General features: G+C 37.6%; 1 protein-coding gene across 6 annotated transcripts in view; it reads right to left on the reverse strand.

Annotated features, from left to right (window-relative positions):
- The window catches only part of shc3 (SHC (Src homology 2 domain containing) transforming protein 3), a 38,418-nt gene that overhangs the window by 14,634 nt on the left and 354 nt on the right, over positions 1 to 23,430 (reverse strand). The window contains exons 2-15 of one of the 6 annotated variants that reach the window (XM_016674743.1): positions 20,759 to 20,873; positions 17,899 to 18,000; positions 17,077 to 17,809; positions 12,321 to 12,391; positions 10,137 to 10,200; positions 9,275 to 9,394; positions 9,077 to 9,130; positions 8,842 to 8,893; positions 8,634 to 8,763; positions 7,755 to 7,908; positions 6,975 to 7,065; positions 6,680 to 6,871; positions 4,431 to 4,756; positions 1,404 to 4,350 (exon numbers count right to left, since the gene is read on the reverse strand). In XM_016674743.1, the coding sequence (XP_016530229.1) occupies positions 4,222 to 4,350; positions 4,431 to 4,756; positions 6,680 to 6,871; positions 6,975 to 7,065; positions 7,755 to 7,908; positions 8,634 to 8,763; positions 8,842 to 8,893; positions 9,077 to 9,130; positions 9,275 to 9,394; positions 10,137 to 10,200; positions 12,321 to 12,391; positions 17,077 to 17,691 (1,998 nt within the window). In that variant the 5' untranslated portion in view covers positions 17,692 to 17,809; positions 17,899 to 18,000; positions 20,759 to 20,873 and the 3' untranslated portion in view covers positions 1,404 to 4,221. Of the gene's footprint in view, positions 1 to 1,403; positions 4,351 to 4,430; positions 4,757 to 6,679; positions 6,872 to 6,974; positions 7,066 to 7,754; positions 7,909 to 8,633; positions 8,764 to 8,841; positions 8,894 to 9,076; positions 9,131 to 9,274; positions 9,395 to 10,136; positions 10,201 to 12,320; positions 12,392 to 17,076; positions 18,091 to 20,758; positions 20,874 to 23,335; positions 23,396 to 23,430 lie in introns of those variants that run through there. The other 5 variants (XM_016674742.1, XM_007558948.2, XM_016674741.1 and 2 more) reach the window with 5 other exon arrangements.

Consider the following 23,430-nt stretch of genomic DNA (forward strand, 5'->3'; position numbering starts at 1 on the left):
GCACAGAAGTTTCACTTTGGTGACTAATGTTTACACAACTTAAGCATCTGTAATTGAGACCAGCACAGTTACTGAATGTACTAACTGCGCTGGTTTTGCCTTCTTGTCAAGTCCTGAAAGAAACCAAATATGTTCAAATGGGATCATTAAAATTGCAGGCAACCATTTAGAATATAAAGAAAGACCAATATTATTAACAGTGCATTTCCAGAGAACAGGTCATCTACACTCTGGTCAGTTGCGAGATGAGACGGGCCTTTCTGGCTCTGGTTTGTGGCGTTCGTGACAAGACGAAGACTTTTTGTGGACGTCAGTGGGAACAGACAGTTCCTGGAGCCTCGGCAAAGCTGGAAGAAATCATGGATCAGCCAGAACAAACCAAAACCAGAATGAACAGAGGGGTTTGGAGACAGACACACATCCCAGTGAGGTCTCACAGATGTCTGGAACAAGAGTACCCTCAGAAGGGGCATCAGGACCACGGAGAAGACTGAAAAAAGGGTGCAAGTTAACCAGAATTAGGAACAAGCTCTTTTTCCTTCTCTTGGTGGATGTGCCAGCACTGCCCAAGCCTCTTCAAGGCCGACTGGTTTACTGGACCGGCTGAGGTCAACCCTACACTTTGGCCATTAAATTCAGATGGGAATTTTCTGGCACCTGTTTGTGGCATTTGCTGCATTTCTTTGGTTACCAACAAATGCTTCAACAGCATGAGCTTATCTAAAGGAGCCAGATATGGTTTTTATATGAAAGCACATCTGCTACTTAGGGAAAATGTGTTTTAAAAAAAATGCCAAAAGCTGCATCTGACACCAAAGGAAAAGAATCTTAGTCGTAGGAAACACAAGAGAGATTATACACATTCACAATTTTATTGCCAAACAGTCATACAGAATAATGACAAACCCATACAACTAAAAGATTAAACATCTGTAAACATCATTTGGACTCGTTTTTATTTCGTACTTTTAAATATAGCTGTCCCGAAATAGTGTTTTTCTGTGACACCCTCTGTCATTAATGTATAACCCAGAAAGAATGACATTTATAATACATATTAATAGTGAGGGAAAGAGACCAAGAGAAAGTGAGAACACTAGTCTCAAGCAGCAACACGCAGCAGGGCAAAAACAACCTCCAGTGAACAGGCATGCCCCATTGAAGATCAGCTATTGCACACTGAAGGGAGAGAAAAGAAAACACCATTTGTACAAATTAAAGGCACATTTCAGTCAAGAGAAATCTGGAAAGACGCCATCAGTGTCCAAGCATTTTTTTTTTAGTCGAGTAGATTCTTTACATTGCAGAGCTAATAAGGTTCAGTCTGTTACATTCAAGTATGAAGCCGTTTTCACTTTCTTCAAAATGTTGTCCAATTTGCTTGTTTGTTTTTTTTTGTTTTGTTTTGTTTTATTTTTTTTAGAAAATTTAGTATCGTTTCCTTTTGCAAGTTCTCAAGTTTTCTGGAAAATTTAGTCACAAACATTGCAGAAGTAAGAGATGTAAAGAAGTAAAAGTGTTTTATAGTATGCCAAAGGTCCATGACCAAACAGGTTGCTGTGTGGTTCCTGTACTATACACACCTTCTTGCAGCAAAACACAGGCACATTATATTACATTGCATCTGTCTTGTCAAACTCATTGAACACGTACTTGTTTTGGTACAACTCAAGTGGTCGAGTGCATTTCAAATACAATGCCCCATTCATTTGGTATCCATCAGTCCTGACAACAGTAAGAATGAAGCCATTTGAAAAGAAAAAGAGAAGAAAAAAAAACAGGCAGTTTCCAGAGCAGCTGCAGATCATTTCCACTAACCCCATCAAAATTTGGGTTTCTTTCTTCATGAAATAGTAAGACTCAACACTGAACTGTTTATAAGATCAATTGTTTACAGATGGCATTGACTCTGAAATGGAACGACTCTGAAAATGAACAAATACTCAAAAGGTACCATTATGGCACCTAGTGGCTGAAGTGTATATATGGGTAGGCATAGGCTGGCTCGCATTACCAGAGAAAGTGGAGGCATAACTTCAGTTTCTCCAGCAGTTTTCAGAAACGGTTGGGAAGCAACAAATCCGACTGAAAGCTGGCTACCTTTACAAAGTTTGATTAATTGAACCCATTATTATGGCAAAATAAAACATGGCAAAAACATAATATTCTGGGGAATAATTGCCTGAACAACTACTGACAGTGATGTTTTCTCTACATTTTTAATCATACATAGATATTAAAGCGTATTTTAGCAACAGACAGAATAATTCTTGCGTTCAGTTTAAAGGTAAAAGAAATTGAAGCATAGTACTGTATGTCCCTGTATTTTAACACACCTTACCATTGTTCGTCTATTTTTCTGTGTATTTTTACACGTTTACTAGAAGTCTACATGTAGTCCTGTTTTACTAAGACTAAAAAAAGAGCAGTGGAATGAACTTATTGAATTTGGGGAATCTAGATCTTTACCAAATGAGCTATGAGTTTACAAGACTTTTCTGGTTTACCAGCTGTGGTTTTACCATCATTTCTAATACTAATTATATTTTTCCTCAAAACAAAACAAAATTCATTCATCAAATGCCTCAGATATTCTGCCAACACAGCGTAATCTCCGTTTAATCAGCAATGGAGGGGCTACCTCTGTAGGAGAGTGCCGCAGTTCTGGTTGGAAATTAGGATCCTAACGCTTCATTAAAAGGGAGCTGAACTTTATTTCTGGTGATCTAAACAAAAAAAAAAGGTTTTGTCAATGTACTCCCTCTACTGCTCGAATGTAAAAACACCATCTGCAACTGAAGTACATGTATATGGTTTTTACCTCTACTCCATCTGAAAAACAGAATATTTGGGAAGACATTTTTACCATAATCTCTCATTTGGTAAAAATCAAATTCATTCATACTAAAACAAAACCAAGCAGTCTTTAAATTTGCTTCTGGCATTTTAGCACAATCTACAGACTTTGTGGATTTTTATTTTCTTTTTTATTGAAAGCTTAGACCACCTTTAGACCCAACTAGCAGTTTTGTGTGAGCTAAACCTAAATATGTAGGTCCAAATAAGGGCTATGTATGGACTTAACACTGACCAGCCCATGCCTAGTCATGATTAACACATTGAATCTATGCAGTTGTAGTTTCAATAAGTGCTAGTGAATAATCTGTTCTAGCTTTAGTTGATGTGAAAGCAACATTTCCATTAATGACACCTTGAAACAGTGAGCACTCATCTAGTACGACTGAAACAGAGCTCCGATTGTGCTATTCATGTGTAATCATTCAAAAAAAAAACAAAAAAAAACAGAAACCCTTTTTAAAAAGTTCACCCAAAGAGCCGAGTGTGTTCATTTAAAATGTGAGGATATTAAACTGTATCAAGCACCAAAAACTAATCACCGACAACACCTAAAAGTCAGAGAAAACCAATTCAAAACAAACCACTGGTTGAAAAAGCAGATTTTTTTTTTTTTTTTTTTAAACAGTGTCGGCATACACAAGCACCTCCTTTCAAATGAAGGGGAATTCAAGGTCTACGAACACGAGAACAATTGATTTGAAGTCATGCGGCTGCAGTGACACAAGGAAATACTTTATAATTGTATTTTAAAAAAAGGCCGATCTCTAAAGCCATTGACTGCAGGATGAAAAGGTGTCTGTTTGCTCCCCGACACTGACAACACATTCGGCTTCAATCTCCAACAAAAGTAGCTTTCATATGGAGACTAATAAATCAAGCTGTCACACTAATGGTCAGTTTCAGGGCATTTTTATTTTTTTATTTGAATTTATTTAAAAGAGCCTTTTCTGATTCTTCAACCACTGAGTCAACATGTTCAGTAGAAATATGGTTGTGCTTGACAGACAAAACTTAGTTTAGAGTTTATTTTTAAAATATTCTTCTTGCCTCTTTGAGGTTTTATTTGCACTGCGTCTAAACTACAAGAACAATTTGTCGCTTTATTGTTTCTTTAAACACCAAATCAAAGTATCAAGTCCAAATGCACTGATTTTTCTTCTCAAAAATATAGCATTTCAGTCATCACAACAAAATAGCAATTCTATAAATAGTTTTCCTTAATCCTTAACAAATCTCGAGTACTCCAGTGACTCCAGTAAAGCAGGTCAGTGTTGAGCACATTGAGCCTTTTGCAGGCATCTTCCAGTTCCAGGAGGAGAGCGCATCTAAAGGCCCTCTGCTTCCCATCAGGCATTTCAAATATCACAATTTCCTTTCAACAGGCTGATGGAGACAGAGTTCACTCCCAGCTGAGACAATTGGCAAATTGTTGTCACGGTGATGGCCAATAAGGTGGCTAATGCTGTCAAATATATGATCTTTTGTCCGCACCTTTGAAAAAGAAGAACACAGGTGTTAAGAATCAGTTTTGGTTTCACGCTCCAAAACCAGCTTTTATAGCTTGTTCTTACCGTGCCTTCGGGGTCCACAAGCAGTAAATGTTTGGAGAGTCCATTGTGCATACCAGTCAGAACGTAGGACCCTGGGTTGGTAGTGCTCGTGCGGACAAGGAAGTCCCCATCGCTCTTAAGCAGTTTCTCAGCATCACGCCGGCTCATTTTGCCATGGTACCATGTCTGGCCTTCCAGCTCCTCTTGCGCGCGGAAAGCCAAAGATCGGACAAGGAGAGGGCTGGAGTTGTCAACAGAAGCTGCCTTCTGAAGGTTGGACACTTGAGTCTGGGACTGCCCTGGGGCCAGTGGCTGGGACTGGGACTGAATGGCTTCCTCAAAGGGCTCTAGTGCATGAGAGAAAAGTTAGAGTCACGACAGAAAATTGAAGTTCAGAAGATTGTAAAAATATTTCCGCATTGCGTCATTTACGGGAAGTTGGCAGACCAATCTAGGAAGGTTCAGCACTGTTCCATGTACATCCATTAGTAGATAATGGCTCTCAGTGCAGTTTACTGGAGTCCCAAAGTCTGAGAAATGGCTTGTAACCATTTGTCGTCAGAACAGTTTGCAGTTTCCACCGTGTTGACTGAAATTTAATTTAACTTCCCAAAAAGTGTTCAAAGTTCACTCATGATTTTACAAGGGGGGTAATTATATCTTTCACATAAGGTCACAGTGGTTTGAGTGGTTTATATTTTGGTTTTACAGTTTGCTCAGATTATTTGAGCCTTTTGTTGAAATCTGATTAGTGATAAGGGCAAAAACAGAAGAAATCAGTATGGGAACAAATACTTTGTCATACGACGATATAAAAATCAGTAGTCAAGTCAAATTGGGGGTTAAAAGGAGGAAAGAATAAAGCCATAAAACATTAACACGGTTATCTTCTTATCTTTTTGCTGACATGATGTAATTAAATAAGACTTGCATAAAGAGGTAAAGCTGTGAACTGCTGTAATTATTTTAATTACAGCAACCTCTGCATTTAATGGCACCCCTGGTAAAGATGTTTAAAAATCCTTAAAATAAATGTACCTTTTATTACAGTAGCATAACAATTTATCACGATTTAACTTTTTATTCAAGTATGTTCACTGAGGTAGTCAAGTCCCACATTGAGACAAGCATTATTTTTTTTTAAATCCAACTTTTTTACAAAATCCTGCTGAAGGGGCTGCATTTTCATTTTACTAGTAGATTAACACAAGATTTTATTTAAATGCCCTGATGCATCAGACTGTCTATGTACTATATGAAAGTTTCCAGGGCCTTTGGAAGAGAAACGGGTTTAAAGAATCATGTACATCTACCATCCTGAATGTCATCTTAACATGTCTTTCATTTTGAAGTGTGGGCAAGAGAAATGGACCTCCATCATATCATATAAGACCAGGAAAAAAGCTAGTTATAGATGCCTAAATTCTCATAAAAGTTTACAAGATAAAATAAAAATCTTGCTTAATCAATTTTAGAGTAATTTTAACATAAGTATTCTATTTAAATGTCAAAAGCATTTATTTCAAGGGTTTTCTGTTCATCTTAAAACAGTAGTACCAATACATGTATAATAGCACAGTTTTATAAAGCAAAAAACTTTACACATGATGATTTTGGCTTTAATTGGGTTTACCAGCTACTGATGACAGTTCTCATACCATACATAAAACTACAAATGACTTACCAGCAATTGTTTCTGGACAAATACTCAGTTATACACCTGACATGAGAGCTAAATATGCAAGAGGGCAAATAAGTAGTAAAACAAAGTGATGCAATGGCCCAGACAAACCTCAGACCTAATATGCACCAGTAACACTGAAACATTGATGGGTCAAAAAAATGCCCAAACCTCAATGGTCCTATGCAGAACCTATAAAGACAAGAGGTCTAATTCCATCAGCAAAACTGTGGCAGGCAATATTGAACACTGTTATTTGTTGTGGTCTTCAAACCACAACAAATTCAGTAACTTGGAACGACAAGTTACTAAATTATACGTAGGGCTTAATTTTTGACTGCATTAAAAAAAAAAAAAAAAAAAAAAAAAACAGCTGCAAGAAAACTAGCTCAAACTACAGAACTTTGACAAGAGCTTTTAACTTGTAAGGTCTTTGTATTTTAATCAACACAATTGAACTAATCTCTTCCAAAAATATTGGGCCGAAAAAAATTTTGTCTTTTCAAAGCATTCCAAGTTAGAATCATCTAATTTTATTATGCAAAACCAATGGTAACTAAACTTTAAATAGAAATCAATCAAGTCTTACTCATGTCAAACAGGTCCTTCTGGGGGCTCTCTTTGCCTGCCTCTACTATGCCCTTTGTAGCATTTTCTGCTTCAGCCTGGAGAGCTGCAAGCACCTGGGCATCAATCTGCTGGGTGTTCACGTACATGGGCATCTCCGCTGCTTTAGGTGTCTGACCTTTATTCTCTGGGAAACCGCTGATATCAAAAGATCCTGAATATTGAAAGAAACAAAGCCAAAGTCAACCTGCTGAAGTGACAACATGGTCCAGGAGTAAAGATGTGCTTACTGTACTGGAGTGTTTGGTGGTTCCTACCCTGCTGCAGGAAGATGGCTTTCCTTTCATCAGCCCAGTTTTCACAATGCCGTCCCTGGTAGTACGTCTGATCCACCGAGCCCGGACCAGTCTGATCAAACGCACAAGCAGTGAATTTATTTTTCAACAAATACACATACAAATCGTAGGACATTGTCACACCTAAAGGTTTCAGAATACATTTTAATAATCAATAATAACCTGGATAAATACAGAAAAATTTATTTAAAATGATGTTTTTAATGAGAGGAAGTATGTATATTTGCCCTTGTTAAATTATGCATTAAATGTGAATAGCCCTTTCTATTGGGAAGTTGAGAACTGACCAGGACAAAATGACACATGGAAACATTCCAAGACAAAATGTTGGAATGTTTTAGAAGGTGTGTGTCCCCTTATGTCGCATAAAACAACATTTTGGGGGAAAGATTGTTCTGACAGTCAAACATTTTGATGGAGCCATTTTTCAGCATCAAGAACCGTCATTGTAACTGTAATTTGTGCTTTGCACCAAAATGATAAAGTTTGTCACCTTAAGCTTGAGAACAAAGTTATCTTTGTCTGATATGACATTCTGTAACAGTCTGAAACATTTAAGTCAACTAAAAACACAGACACTACTTTTTAATGGCATTGTAGTCTCACATCAAAAGCATATAAAGACAAAAAGACTGCCATCTCAGCAAATTTTTTAAATGAGGTGCCGATTTATTTATTTTTTTAAGACAAAACCCGTCCACGATTGTTTTATGGCGCTTTAGAATATTATCAACCTTCTACCTGGCCGCCTTCACATGCTGCGTTCTGATTCGTCAGTCGAGAATCAATAAAGCCTCCTTGGGGTGGCATTTTGCCAGGGATGTTGTTATAATAAGGATGTTCTGTTGACTCCTCTTCTTCCTCTGTCCATGCCAACTCCTCCATGTTTAATACTCTGGGGGGAAAAAAAAAAAAAGCATTAAACATGGAAAACCCTTAAATTTATATGTAAAGCAGAACCTAAATGCTGAAATTGAACAAACGTTTCTTAAAAGTTATGGTTTCACCTCTTAAGAAAAGTTTATTCACCGTAATGTTAACACTGAATTCATATGAAGCTTACAATTTCTATTTCAACCTTATTAAAAATATTTTCAGTGTTTTATTACTTTTGAAGACACCAATTTCACCTTTCAAATCACAAAACAATGTTTATTGGGGCTAACTTACAGAAGATCTTGTTCAAAATTTGTAACTATTGCATTTACCAAATAACTGAAGAATCCTAGCATAAATGTAGGCTTTTCAGAACATATTTTGCTTTAAAGACTATATTTATAAAAATGCTAAAAATAAAAGTATGCTTAGTAAGTTGCTTGTCTTTTTAACTTTTATTTATTACAGGTTCAGCTTAAGTTTTATTTGAAATAGTCCAGCATCTAGAAAGTAGTGAAAAGTCTGTCCATTTAATCCATCTATTTGACAAGGGAAATTTTAAAATCAAATCAAAGACAAAGCAGGTCAATTAAATCTAAATCATTGTAAAAATTTATAAAATAGAAAATTAAGAAAAACTAGGAAAAAAAAAATCTTTCAAATATCCATTTTCTTTTTTCTAAATAGCCATATTTTTCCAGACCTGTATAAGAACAATTCAAACATTGATATTGAACTTCTTACCTGTCATGGACTGAGGACATCTTGCTTGAGGGACACTGCAGGTACTGCTGGAAGCGAAGGTCAAACGCCTGGCCGATGGTGCTGATAACATCCTGAGCGAGCCCGTCGGAGCATTCGAGGATGTGACATGCTGAGAAGCGTCAGATTACAGCAGTAAAGAACATGCTCACATTAGACCGTTTTATGAATGTCAGAAATGCATCCTCACCTCTTCTGTTGACCGGGTCCTTTGCTACATAGGCAACATAATCTGTTGTATCCTACAAGAATAAATGATAACTTGGTAAATTTCACTGATATAATACTGCTAATACATTGAAATGGGTCAATATCATGTGGTAAGTTGTATTTGACAGAGTGAGGTAATTTGGATTAAATCGCAGATATTGATTCTTTAAAACATCTATGTTGGTAAACTGAAAATTAATGCTGGAAATACTTACAGGATCTCCACCTGATGCAAAGGAGATAGACTGCATGTGATGGTTGGCAATGATCTGGCAGAAGAAAAAACAAATTCATTTGTAAACTGAATATTTTGTGCACATACAAATCATTGTGAAATAAAGTTTAAAAGTCCAAAATTAACTCACCCATAATGAGTTAATTTTGGACATAATTGGGGATTGTTGGAGACTGACCTGTTTGCAGTCAGGGGTCATTAGGTTGAGGCTACTGGTGGAGATGTTCAGGTTGATGGACATGCCAGCAAACTGGAGATTACTCTTGCCTAAAATGTTGGACAGGGCTTTGGATGGTGGCTAAATGGAGCAGGGGAAGAAATACAGAGATGGAAGAAAAAATTTTATCGTTTCATGCAAACTAGAAAAAAAACCCCTCAACTTAAATATTTCTGACCCCCCCACCTTAAACTTTTAAGAAACTCAAACCACCACAACGAAAAATCTCCAGTCTGAATCTGATGCCAAATATAACATTCATCTCATTTAAAAGAAGGTTTTTAAAAGAGAGTGGGCAGATTAAAAAGGACATAGTTATTTAAGATACTCCGTTTTATGTCACGATCACGCATTTGTCACACATCCACAGGAACATCATCTAATATCAGAACCTCCATTCAGAGAAATTAGATGGTACTCATTCTGTTTTTGTTATATTCCCTTTTCTGACATTTGAGGAAGCTTTAGAGAGCAGAATAATGCTTCACATTAAGGCCCACAAACAGAATCCACTCACACACACTGCAGCTCAGCCTCCTGATCACAGATATTGTGAACTACATGAGTCACTAAGCACTGTGCAATACATCGTGGGCTGAAGCTACGCCCACGCAGACATGGCGCCATTCGTCTTCATCTCCCTTCTTTGCCTCATTTCACATACAGGAAGGTAAAAAGGAGTGGGGGCAAAACATACAGAGGGGTGCTATAAATAAACCACAGAAGGGCAAATGAATATCCAATGTCCTTTACTCTTCAAACTACTGAGCAGTTTGCGTATATTCTTCGGGGATCTGGACGGCGTTTCCATTTGTCGGCATACCTTTCTTTTCCGCAGCGCTCCTTTGGTCCCAGGAACTGCTTCACACACCAGGCTGATAGCTTCCCTGCAGGGAGGGTAAGAGGACAACCATGTTCAGCGTCATCAGCAATAACATGGATCATATTCCCATTGTTACTTACTGAAAATCAGTTACTATTGTGCTATTTATCCAAAACAGATTTTTTATTTTAGTTTTGATTTCAAATCTAAATCCGCTTTAAAACCATTCAATATTTAAATTAATATAGAGCTATAGTAATGAATGAATAAATCATTAATTAGAGTAGATTTTTTTATTTTGACGGAAGATATTACAACACTATATAAAAAAAAATAAGAATAACGAAACAAGTCATTATGAAAGGTGATGCAACAATAAATTTCCTGCAAGTTTTTAGCAAAGAATTTTTCCTCTAATGTAGTCTTGCCTACATTAAAGGACCATGTTTAGATTCAAGTCATTTCAATGCATTTTTTTTCCACCAACTTTGAAGATACTTAACTTTTGTGCATATGACCGTCATTACACAGATTAAAATGTGTTCGAGTTAACGTGTTCATCTTCTAAATACCTATGCTTCAGACAGGCACTACATTGTGCTTGTCCACAAGTTAGAAAAAGCTGTTGAATTAGCTGGAAATGAAGAAATGGGATTACGTTTCAGACTTTCATACACTTTTGAGCAAGTAAGAATTCATACACAGAAGACAAGCACATGAATTACATGATTAACAATAGGACTAATTTAATAAGAAATGTGCACAATTCAAAAATAAGAGACTTATCTTTCTGATAAATCTAATAACTCGTCTCCTGTAACTTTTTTTTTTTTTGCCTGACATTCTGAACAAAAGAGGCTAATCATGCGACGGTGGGGCTACAGCGACAGCTTTCCAAACCAATGATGCAAAGCTCAGGAAGTCATGCAGAAAAGTGGACAAGACAAACCAATTCCCATCAGACTTTGTTTCACTGCACATCAGTAACAAACTTCAAAAATACTTATGGAGTGACAGAAACCTCCAAGTGAACAAATAGTTTACATCAATAAAAAAATGATTGCTTTACCCGTTTAATGGACAATGATTTGAATGTTTTGTTGCTTAGATACACTAGAAAGAAGCCATCTTCATCAAAAATATGGCATCATGCAGGAATTTTGCAGCATTTTATTACACACACCTTTGATGAATCAATCATTTTTAATGTTTTACAATGATGCATACAATTAGATTTTCTAACTTGTGCAACTCTTATTAAAATGGGTTTAATTGTCTCTGTATTGTATTTTGCTTGTTACTTTTTTGGAGGAGGGAGGGCTCATTTGGACTCTGACACAATAGAGCCACTGAGTCATTGTCAGGGTCTGAGTCACTTTAATCACTGTGTGTCATTGCTGCAATATACATACAGACTGAAAAATGGGCTTACAGAAGAAGGAGCTTCAGTCATTTGTTAATCAACTAAACAAGTAACTGATCTTTTCTTTAAGGTTAAACAGTGAAATAGTTCATGTTATCTTTTGTATACAATATTTAAATCTAACTGCTCATTTTATATTCACTCAACAGAATCAACTACATCATTATACTTTAGTTCATTTTCATGGTACGTAGCAAAATGTTAAACATGTCTGTCTATTGCATGAAGACATAGATGAACATTTGAATTGTAAACATTTTGTTGGTGTTTTTTTTTCCACAATACAAGTTGTATATTCCAACTTTGGGATCTCTACTCGGTGTAGGGACAGTAGAAGTTCCTACACCAAGTAGAGGATGTTAGATTAAATGTAACTGAAATGCTTTAAAAAAAAAAAGCATTAACGTCAGCATATTCAGCAAGCTCTGGTACATGGTGGGGTTTTTTTTTCCACAAGCTGGACATGCAAAGTCGTATTTAAACAAAAATGTTTGTGAAACAAAAATTCTGTTTTGTCTTTAAACTGTTGAGCTGTTATTGTGACCTAGGCAGTGAGCCATATCGTCAAACACGATCAGTAGTCCCAAATATTTTTACATTTATTCTATTTGAGATACTGTCACCAGGAAATATTATGAGACAGCCATGTGTTTTAGTAATAATTATAGAAAGCAACCTTATAGACGCTACCATTTTAATATTAAAAACAAGCCATAACACAAAAATTTGAATGAAGAAAACCACACCATGTTTGAACATACCTTGTTATTTGTGACCTCGTAGTGAAATCCAAGGATCTCATCGATCGTAGAACTTCTATGCAGCCCAGATACTGCAAAGAAGAATGAAAATTTTGAGATTAACAAAATCATGCATTTATGTAAACATAACATATTTGGTCAGGAAACAAAGATCAAAGTCACTACAGTCCTGTTGTGGATTCATAATCATTGTATTCAAAATTTTAGCATTGGTATCAACACTTGTCCAGTTGCATCCTTTTGAACTTGTGTATTAGTGTTGTATGAGATGCATACAGGGAGCTCAAAGTTAAAAGTATCAGTTTTATTCCTTGCTGGTGTCCTCAGGCAGACAGCTGTATTTTCATAAACATGTTCATGCCATACTTTCCAGCTCTTAGGGTTCTTTTACAATAAAAAAAAATAAAAATCCAGAATTCTCCAAACTTAGTTATCCAAGAGTTCTCCTTCCCTTGCAACATGAAAGTTCATTAAGAATCTATGGCAGATGTTTCTACAGGCAGATTTTAAATATAGAAGCTGAAAAAGCAAAAAGAACGAACATGGAGTGGAAAAACCCCCAAAACATGCAGGACATGTGAACGGAAGGAAGGAATATAGAAAGGAAGGGTTGAAAGATAAAAGTAATGTCTGTGCTTTATCTCTTAATATCTGTGTCTTGCAATGAAGTCAAGTCACAGTGCACAAGAGCTACTCGTATTACAAACACCTCATGCTTGAACAACACTGCACCAACCAGGACCATTTTGTGCTGACAAATTCCTGTCATTTAGCAGAATCATATTCTTAATTTGGCATCCAAGAACCTTAATGTTGCCCCTACTTTTTCATAACTAAATGTATTAAAACCATAAATTGCAGACGACTTCTCCATTCTCCAGGGTGCATTCAGCAACTTTTGGCAAACACTGTCCATGTCACAGTGACATTTGCAGACTGACAGTGTTATCCATTTTCAGAACCACCAATAAGAGCTCACTTCCACAAGGCCAAAAATATATCAAACTGTTCTAAAATTGGAAGAGAAGACTTATTCTGAGCACAGCATTGAAACATTTCTTCTCTGCAGTTTCCCCCAGGGCATAAATGTTTCATAAAAATGATTCTTCTTCACCACAAAATGGGAAAGACTGGTGAACATGCTGTTCAAATGAGGCAGATGTGTATTAATCTTCACACATCTAGAATCAGAAACAAAAACTAGGTTTTTGTTTCCGATTCTGCCGGACTGTAAATATGGGTGTGCCCATATTTACAATCCGAGCAATAACTAAAAAGCTTAAAACAAATAGAACTGCAACATGCAGAAATACACAAGGACTTGCAATCTCCAAGTTTCAATAAAAACTATTAGAAATGATCAAAAGAAACTGCTTTATAGAGTCATCCCTCTGGTTTTGGATGCTGTGCAGTTGGAAAGACAGTTCTTATGTACAGCTGTGACAACCAGTTTTTACAACCAGGAGCTGCTGATTAGCATCTCAAAAGGTCAGATTATACTTGACCTATGACTAAGTTGAAAAAGAGCTTCAAGGATGCAGAGCAGGACCAAAGAACAGAGAAAGCAGGAGGAAGTTCAAATCTTCTCTTCATTCAATCATAAAAGTCAAGAATAATATCCCGGACTCCGCCGTCTCAAGATCGGCCTTGAAACCCATACGATCAGAGAGAGACTTAAAGAGCAGCAGCAAAAAGCAAATGAGGTGGATTAGCAGTTCTTGCCAACAAGTGATGGTGTCATCCAGGACATGTTACTGTGGAATAGTGTCTTTCCTGCCAGGATATTGAGCTGTTAGTACATCCTGCAGGACTCGTTACTACTAGAGACCCTCCCTGTCCACTTCATCACCATCTGCAATAACTTTAATTTCCCTTTGGGATACATAAAGTATTTTTGAACTAAAAAAATAAAAATAAGCATCTCATCCCACTGCCATCTCAGTCCCCTTACGTAAACCCAAAATAAATCCAGTGGAATGGGCTAAAGAGAAGAATGTAACAGGACCAAAGACTCCAGATGATCCATTAAAAAAATATGCAACATTACAAAATGTTTTATGAGAAAAGTACCGTTGTCCTATTGGCAAAGAGGGATTGTAAATATTAAAACCAAGGGAGCCAATAATTGTGGGAGAAAATAAATCTACTCTAATGGATTCCAGATGCATTGGCAGACAATCCACCACCAGGACCCAAGGAAGTAAATGTGGAACATTTTTACATCGTCTGCATGACATAAATGTGGAACGTATGCATGTGGTAGCATGGGTAACACTTTATTTGAAGGGGGGTGAATAAGATTGTCATGACACTGTCAAACATGACATAACATGTCATGAACATCAATAAGTCTTCATGAATATTTATGATAATTGTCATAAAGCGTTATTCGGTAAATCATGACACTTAATACAAAGTTGACATCATTTAAAATGTCTATTATGACAGCTTGACATTAACCAGGAAATCATTACTGTTTAAACTTTACCTTTAACAACAAAGTTACCTCATTTTTAAAGTGCAATCAGTAATACTTTTATAAAAATTATATCAGTAATTATTTCTTGGTTAATGTCAAGTTGTCATAAAGACATTTTGAATAATGCCAACGTTGTATTAAAAGTGTCAATTTACCGAATGACGCTTTATGACAGTCAAATATTCATGAAGGCTTATTCATGTTCATGACAGGAGTTATGTCATGTTTATGACAGTGTCATGACAGTCTTATTCACCCCCTTCAAATAAAGTGTTACTGGTAGCATGTTTACTTTGGGGAATATGCGTTGGTCTCCGAATGCTGTCCAGAGACCGGAGGGACTTCTATGAACGGGCCAAGATTTTGTCATGATTTGGTTGTGTTGACTAGGCTGTAGTTTGTCACAAAAACTTCACTAACCAAAGTTCAGCCTGCAGAACTTTATTCCCAAAGCATTTACTACACCAGCATCTTGAAGACATTGACAGAATATACCACCCAGGGATTAACAGACATGCCAAGCATCAAAACACAGAGCATGACAGTTTGTGAAAACTAATAGTTTGAGATTAGCTGCTTAATATTTTAAAAACATAACTCCACTAGGTTGAATAATGGGGCTTTTTAGTCAGTCTAATAAATTCAACCGGAAGTTAACGTAGGACGTGTTTAGAGCTTATCCAGCCTATCACCAAATGACCACAAACCTTCAAGGTTGGGTTGGAAGGTAAGGGTGTACATTTATTGCAGTGTTTACTGTTAATTTTTTTTCTTCTCATAATAAGAATTTGGACATATGACAATGATTAATTCCAAATGTTGATGTGTGAAAACTGTACTGCATCGTCAGAGTTGTTGGTATTTTTTCCTCTCTGTGTCCCATGAGATCAACAAACATCAGTAGACCCAAAAACATGATTAAATGAATTTACTGCATGCATATTAGTGATAAAAAGTATACTTCTTTATAGAACTCAGAACTGGTGTTCTCTGTAGGTCTATTTCAAATGGTATGGCATTAAAGTATTTATGTTTGTGGGGCTGTGGTTGCTACGTCATGCTATCAAAAAAAAAAAAAAATTCCTAAAAAGACCGTTTTATCACAATAGTACCACAAATGGTAACAAAATTTGACTTCCAATAAGTGAAAAGAACTAGAATCATTTCATGTTGACTCTTATTTTACCAAACGGCAACAAAAGGAGAAGGAAAGCGAGGGTAAACAATGTCAGTGAGTCGATGCCCTCTCTAGTGTAATGGTGCATGATGTATGAGGGTTGACCGCATGACGCTAATTAAAAGTGCTGTGAGCAGAAACGCCACGCTGAACTCGATACATGCAGGACACAAACTGACAGGAAGAGCTGGGAGTTGGGGGGGTCAGACCCATTTCCCCTGTCACAGCAGCATTGACTGGACAAAAATAAGTGCTGTCTGCCTTGAAGCAGTTAATGGAAAGCCACACTGGTCAAACAGACTGTAGGCTTTATTCAGAAAAGTTGTAGTAGGCATCATATGATGTTCGTCATCTTGTTTAACTTGATTTAGTATATAGCATGTCTCACTGGGTGTGTTTATCCCTTCCTAAGAACTAAAGAAGTGCTTTGTTCAATCTGCTGCATGAATAAAAGATCATTTTATTCAATTAAACTATAAAACAATGATCACTTAATGTTTCAGTGAAAATTGTTTCTATCCCATCACCCCATATCTGTCTTTCCTTGAAGAGTCAGGTCTCGGCATCACTGTGTGCTAGTGACTCATTGCTGGCATGACATTTGCAGCTCTTCTACTTGTGCACCAACTTAAATGATGCATGATGGCTGAACAACATTAGGGAGAGATAACAGCTGCAATGAGACAAACACCATGAGTCTCTTCCCGTTCAGCCGTTTTCAGGGAGCCAACGCAGCCGTGGAGCTCGGAGAGGTGCACGATGTACAGAAATAACACATCACCATGGTTACAAAAGCATAACGCTGTAGCTTCACACACAGACAGGAGAATACCAGATAAACCAATGGTTTAAAGCCTGTTTTTTTTCATGTTACCATCGTGGGCTTTGTCTCTACTTTTCCACCGGTGTTGACCTTCTGCATTTCCTGAATTATTCAATGTCTGTTTTCTGATTGCTCAACCTTCAGCAGTAGCCAGCTCACACACACACCCACTCAAGGGCATGTTGTGATGCACAACTGCATTCTCACTCTAATCCCATCGGAGGTAGCTAATCTCTTCCCATTGATAGAGAAAGAAGAAGAGGGAAAGTCCACCAACCTTCACAACATATGTGACTCCTGGGCCAGATATCTTCTCATTCGAATGCAGCCATCCTCTGGAGGGCTTGCTCACCAGTCCACCACCCCCACCTGGATTCCAATCCTCTCCTCTAGGCTGGAGATCGTCCAGTCTGCTCTTCTTGCTCATGCTGACAGCTGTCTCTAACTGTGTGCAGGGGGTCGAATGGGAGCTGCACTGAGACCCTCCCACACCAGAGACGGCTGTTGCCGCCGCCACGCTGCTGGGGCTGGAGCCCGCACCCCCACCCCCTTGCAGCTTGGACACGGCCAGGTCCTTGACGGCTGAAGGTAGACCCTTGATGCCAAGCAGGCTGCCCGAGTTGCTGAATTTCAGGCCAGAGACCTTGTTGATGAGGGTGCAGAGGGTGGTGCCTCCATCCTCCAGATGCTCAGAGCCATGGATGGTTGTGTTGCTGGAAGGGACGGTAGCAGTGGAGGAGGGCTGGACCTCACTTGGGAGTGCGAAGGACGTCTCAGCTGCAGACTGGGAGGAGGCCGAGACCTTGGGGTTCATGGACAGGCCGTGGAGAAGCTCATCGGCGGATGTTACCGACTCATTCCTGAAGCGATTGTACTTGGTACGGTGAAGCATTCCCTTCTCTCTATGGCTCGCTCCTCTTCTCTCCACCAACCAACCAACCAACACACACAGCCTGCCTCCTTCACAGGCGTGCAGGCAGACGTGGCCGAACCGCGGTGATAACCCTCTCCTGTAACATAGCAGCAGTAGCACAGGCAGCGAACGCCTCAGCAATCACAGGCCACCTGACAAATTTTTTTCTTCCTCTGTTGAGTTTACAGCGGCGGTTCAATGTGCAGAGCTGTTGCTGTCAAAGTCCAATCGTTTCTCAAAAATCCAGAACAGAAATCCAACCCGTTAGAGACAAAATCTGTGGAAACACTGTAGCACAAGAAGTTGAGGATTAAAAGAAAAAAAAAAAAACCCTGCCAGTTTTTGGGGTGCAGCTTTTCAAGCTGCGATGCTTCTGCTTTTTCTTCTTAGAGCTGCTCCTCAAAAAAAAAAAAAAATTCCCCAAAACTGGAACAGAAGAGATGAATGTCGCCGATGATCACGGACACTGCAAGGAAAGAGCAAATACTCTGCTGGCTGCTGCCTGCCGGCTCAGAGCTGAAGCATGACTCACTGATCTGAGAAAACCTTCTCAACAAAAGGCTTGCTGAACATCGCAAATCACTTCCTGTTGGAGGGAGAGGAAAAAAAACTCCCACCAACAGCACACTAGAACCAATCAGTTTTTAAATTCCCTAGACTCATTTATTCCCTGCAACTCCTTGCTTTCTTATTTGCTTCTCAGAGGACAGTAAATGAAGAATTGGAGGTGGAGGGAACTGTAATGATCATACTTGGCAAAAAATTAAATCTGCATTAAATCAGATCTTGAAACGGCAGGAAATTGAGAAAAAAAATGTAAAGATATTACCTCAAACTAACCAGAAATTAGCAAGTTTTAATAAAAATTCCAATATATATATTTTTAAAGGGAAAAAATAACTAAAAAGAAATATGCTGCAATAAGCTGGCATGATTGGAAATATATGGCCCATGTTATTTTATCAGATCAGCAAAACAAAGCAGACACCATGCCCGGAGAGCAGCTTCGCACAAACAAAAAAAATCTACCAGTTAATCTGTATTAACAGTCTCTCCAACATAGTTAAATTTAAACTGAGTAAAGAGGAAAAAATATTTAGCTTAAATTTTCCAAAATATTTATAATTTTAACTTGAATGTGGCCAAAACACCCACAAAGAAAACCAAACATAAATTACAGAATAATTGGACTTTTAGAAAGATGGCAAAGATTCAGAAAAATGCCCAGCAACTGGTTCTGTCTGAATGAAATGTGATGAATAAAAGAAGCGAATAAAATAATTAAATAAAGCAGAGACTGACATTCTCAGGAGAATACGCCAAAATGATAACAAAAAGCTCAAGAAAGCCGATAAGAAACACAGCGGCACAGCATCATCGTCTCTCCCAGTCAGCAGAAAGCGCACCGCACATCTGTATAAAATGTCCTCAGCAGCATTTAGCAAAGCTGAAATACTGACACTCATTCATAAGCAGCTTCCGCTCTCACTGTGCTGCAGATTTCGCACTGCAGTCCTTCCCAATATCTCTGTTTCCTGCCTGGCAAGAGAGAAGGGGGGGAAAAAAAAAAAAAAAAAAAAAAAAAAAAAAAAAAAAAAGAAAAAGCACGTCTGCCTTTTCTCCTTAGAAACAAAGGCAAACATAAAGGCAGGGATGATGAGGCAGGTCCTTGTATGTCACAAGAAGAGAAAAAGGAAGCCAAGGGCTAAAAAAACCCCCACATGTGATATTTAGTCTTTTATGTGAATGAAATAACGGGCAGGCATAGCAGTGTTTCTGTGAATGGAAGCAAGGCCTTTCTGCCTCTCTAAGGCAATCCCTTGGGATGGCATGGTCTTATCCAATGAGGAGCCAGCTGGATGACTCATTCAGGGGAGGCTTGCAGAATAGTGGAAGAAACCATTCCAGACAGCCGTTTGCGTTTTGTCTCTTCTCTGCAACCTCTTAGAAATGTGGTAAACAATAACGACGGTGAAATGTTTGCAAAGCACATTTCCTCCGTGGTCTCATAAATGAACAAAGTACAAGAAATGTGTGCAAAATATTAAACAGAAGAAACACTGCCACCCCTGTGTGTCGGACTGCCTTCATCATCACCTTTTTTCCTTCACATTCATGTCAACAGTTACCACCTACACATTTAATTACTAATTTACTGTTTATATGTTAAAGGAGATACATTCACTATACTGCAAATATATATTTGAGCTGAAAAATAACTAGACTAAATTTATTAAAACTGAAGTAAACACTGTAATTGGATATGAATTATACATCTGTCCTGTCTTTATTGTGAATGGGTGCCATGTAATTCATAAATGGAACATTGTATTCCAAATGCAAGGTATGCTTAGACATTTTTGACAGCAAAAATAAAAATGTCCCAGTGGGGAAAAAAAAAAAAAAGAAGTGGCATCAAAAAGTGCTAAAAAATATGATGGATAAAGCAAAAAAAAAAGTAGTCAATATCCCTTTATTTTGCACAGCAACTTCAGGAAAATCAATTTGGACTAATGCAAGGACATTTTCAGTGTTGGTTCACATGTACGTGTTCTGTGTAGACCAGAATACACACATATTCTGACATGCATTAAACAAACTGCTCCTGCCAATCAGTAAGATCACCAGTCCTCAACTAGAAAAATGACACAACATCCCCCAAATTCTGAATAAATCTGAAAAATACAAAACAAAAGACTTCTCAAACAATAAATGTGCTGACGGATAGTATTCAACCATTCATTCAGGAGGTTGCTGCATCAACATTGACAAACTAGACACAAATGGCATCCATGGAAGACCCCCACAAAAAATATTAAAAAAACATTTATAATAAAAAAAGACAAAGGTCAGTCTAACATTTACCAAAATGAATCCTAGACTAGATTACATTAGATTTAAGTACAGCAAAAATAGTACATTTTAGGGATTTTATAAAAAAAAAAAAAAACATCCTGATAGTATCAAACTGCTAACAAAATTATTTTCTCACATGTGCATCCTTTTATGTCACATAAACATTTTAGAAAAGGAATATAGTACTGACCGTCAATACAAGGTGGTGGATGCACCAGGACTTTTTTGCTGCTTTAGGGCCTCAACTTATTACTGATGAAACCATGAATTTTGGTCTCTGCCAGAATATCCAGAAGGAAAATATCCTGTAAACAATTTACAACATGCGAATTAAGCAGCAGGGCAACAAATCCTATTCTGAATGGCTCAAAAGAAGCAAAGTGATAATTTTGCAGTGGCCTTGTTAAAGCCATTAATGATTTTTAAAAAACAATTCTGACAAGGAGGAGGCAAAATTCTTCTACATATAAAGAAATTCAGAAAATCAATTGACACATAACCACATAGTTTTAGATCTTTTTCCCCCCCATACAAAGACATTTAAAATAATTTGACCCTTTTTGCATTTCCTCTGGTTATCTCTATGATATTAGAACTTTTTTGATTATCTGCATTTGTTCTTTTATTTGGCATGCTTAAAGTTTCAGACCAAACAAAATATGAAAAAGTGTTTCAGAGCCCAACTTAACACTTTCTTTAGCAGAGCCTAATTCTCCTGTTTCCATGCAAGCCTTCCTTTGTCCTGTTTTTGTGTCAAAAAGTGCATTTCAAAACATTTGCCACTAGATGTCCCCTTTTTCTACTCAGCAGAGCTTCAAAGTGAAGACTTCTCAGAATAGATTCATTCTGTGAAAAGTGCTTTTAAGAAAGTAATCCATAGATTAGATAACACTTGTAATAGTAAAACACACTTAAGTTAAAGAAAGAAATCCATTAAAGATCTTCTGCATTCAAATGAAGCATGGAGGTTCAATCGATGCCTTTCCTACATCCTGAATCCCAGTTAAGGACTATGGTTCATGTCCTTAATTCTGTTTAAAGCACTGCATTTGTGATCAATGCTATAGATAACAGGAAAGGGGAGAATTATGCATCTCTATTTTTTTTTAAACATTTGTCTATTTGCAGATTCCAGAAGACATTATTTGGTGCAATTAGGGTTTCTCAAGTTACTTCTGAACTGTTGAATTTTTTTGTAAAGTGCCTTGAGATGACGATTGTTGTGAAATGGAGCTATACAAATAAACTGAATGGAGTCATTAAGAGGTGGGGTAGGAAAAAGGAAAGACGGCAAGGAATCCAACAAATATTTCACTTGACTGCTGTTGCCTAGTTACCAAAGCCATGCTAAAAAAAAGTTCCAGGCAAGCTAGAGGGAAAACGGTTAATATAAAAAAACAGAAGCATTTAATTGGTAAAATGGGATATTTTTAGTGAGCCCATAACAATAAAACACATCAATAGTGTGACAACAGGATTCTGGTGAAATGATTAACTACTTTATTGTTAATGAAGATACAAGTCTGCACTACTAGAAAAATATACACATTGAAGAATTGCTGCCACAAAAGCCAACTTTAGCGCCACTTTCAGGGATTACAACACCTCTACCACAACATTGTTTAACACTTCAGGTCAAACATTTGGTAAATTTATTTTGACATCTCTCATAAACCAACATGGGTTTTAAGGATTTTGAGATGCATTTAGTGACCCAATATTTTCTTTATCCACAGATCTCCCTTTATGCTACCAGAACTTTTCTGAATAAAGTAAAAAGTAGTCAATAGTGCAAAAAAAAACAACAACAAAAAAACCTGAAAATAAATCACATACATGACATGGCGTATTGTACTGAAAATTCTTTAAGTTGAGAGAGACCAACTATGAAGTGTCTGAGCATAAATTTTCCAAGTCTTGCCACGATTTAGCGTGGACTCTGATTGGGTTGTTTGTCACATGTAGTATATAATACTGTATGCTAAATGTCCTGCTGAAGTTTTAAAGTATTCATTAACAACTTGTATGTCTAGTCACGATACTCAAAGCACACTTGCAAAATCCCCTTCACCCAGCTAAACTCACTGCTCTTATATATTCATGCATTATTTTCACAGAGTTGCAGCCAAGTGGTTTAACTGCCCAATGACAACATGTGGTGCTAGACTTGTGCTCATGACACTCATTCCTCCAGCTGCGTTTTATACGTTTTCTACTAGGACTTAACTATAATGACCACCATCAATTTTTCCCTCTGCTCTGACAAGTTGGCCTGTCCCTGCTAAAAGATATTACCACAGCATGATGCTGCCATGCATTTTGTACCAGAAGATTGTGTTCTTTTCGTCAACTGTATTCTTGACCTCTCCAGTGTGGTACCAGATTTATACTGGGATGAAATTACACACAGGTGGACTAAGCTTACCTAATGGATAACTAGCTACCCATTAGGCAGGCATCAATGATGGCACCAGAATATGGTTATCAGAGTAGGTAGTATTTGCAATGTACTGCATCTACTTTAAACAGAGTCTGAGTACATGAAAAAATCCATTATTTTCTCTTACACCAGTGCTGCAGAAAAGCTTTTTTTCCCCCCCTCTCTGCTTGTGAAGCCAAAATGTGTGCAGTATACTGCAACACAGTGAAGATAAAATATCAGCAAAGAAAAAACTCATTTAAGGCTAAGCACACCAAACAGTATTTGGTATTATAATGCAATCCCCCAAATGTCATTAAAATTCCACATTTGTAAAAACACCCTCACCTGCGCCCGGTTGATTGATGAAAAAAAAAAAAAAAAAAGTTTCTGGTCACGTGACATGCACTGTCCAATCACAGCCTCGCTGAAATTTACACGAG

The sequence above is a fragment of the Poecilia formosa genome, unplaced genomic scaffold, assembly GCF_000485575.1.
Source record: "Poecilia formosa unplaced genomic scaffold, Poecilia_formosa-5.1.2 Scaffold100, whole genome shotgun sequence".
Classification (NCBI taxonomy): Eukaryota; Metazoa; Chordata; class Actinopteri; order Cyprinodontiformes; family Poeciliidae; genus Poecilia; species Poecilia formosa.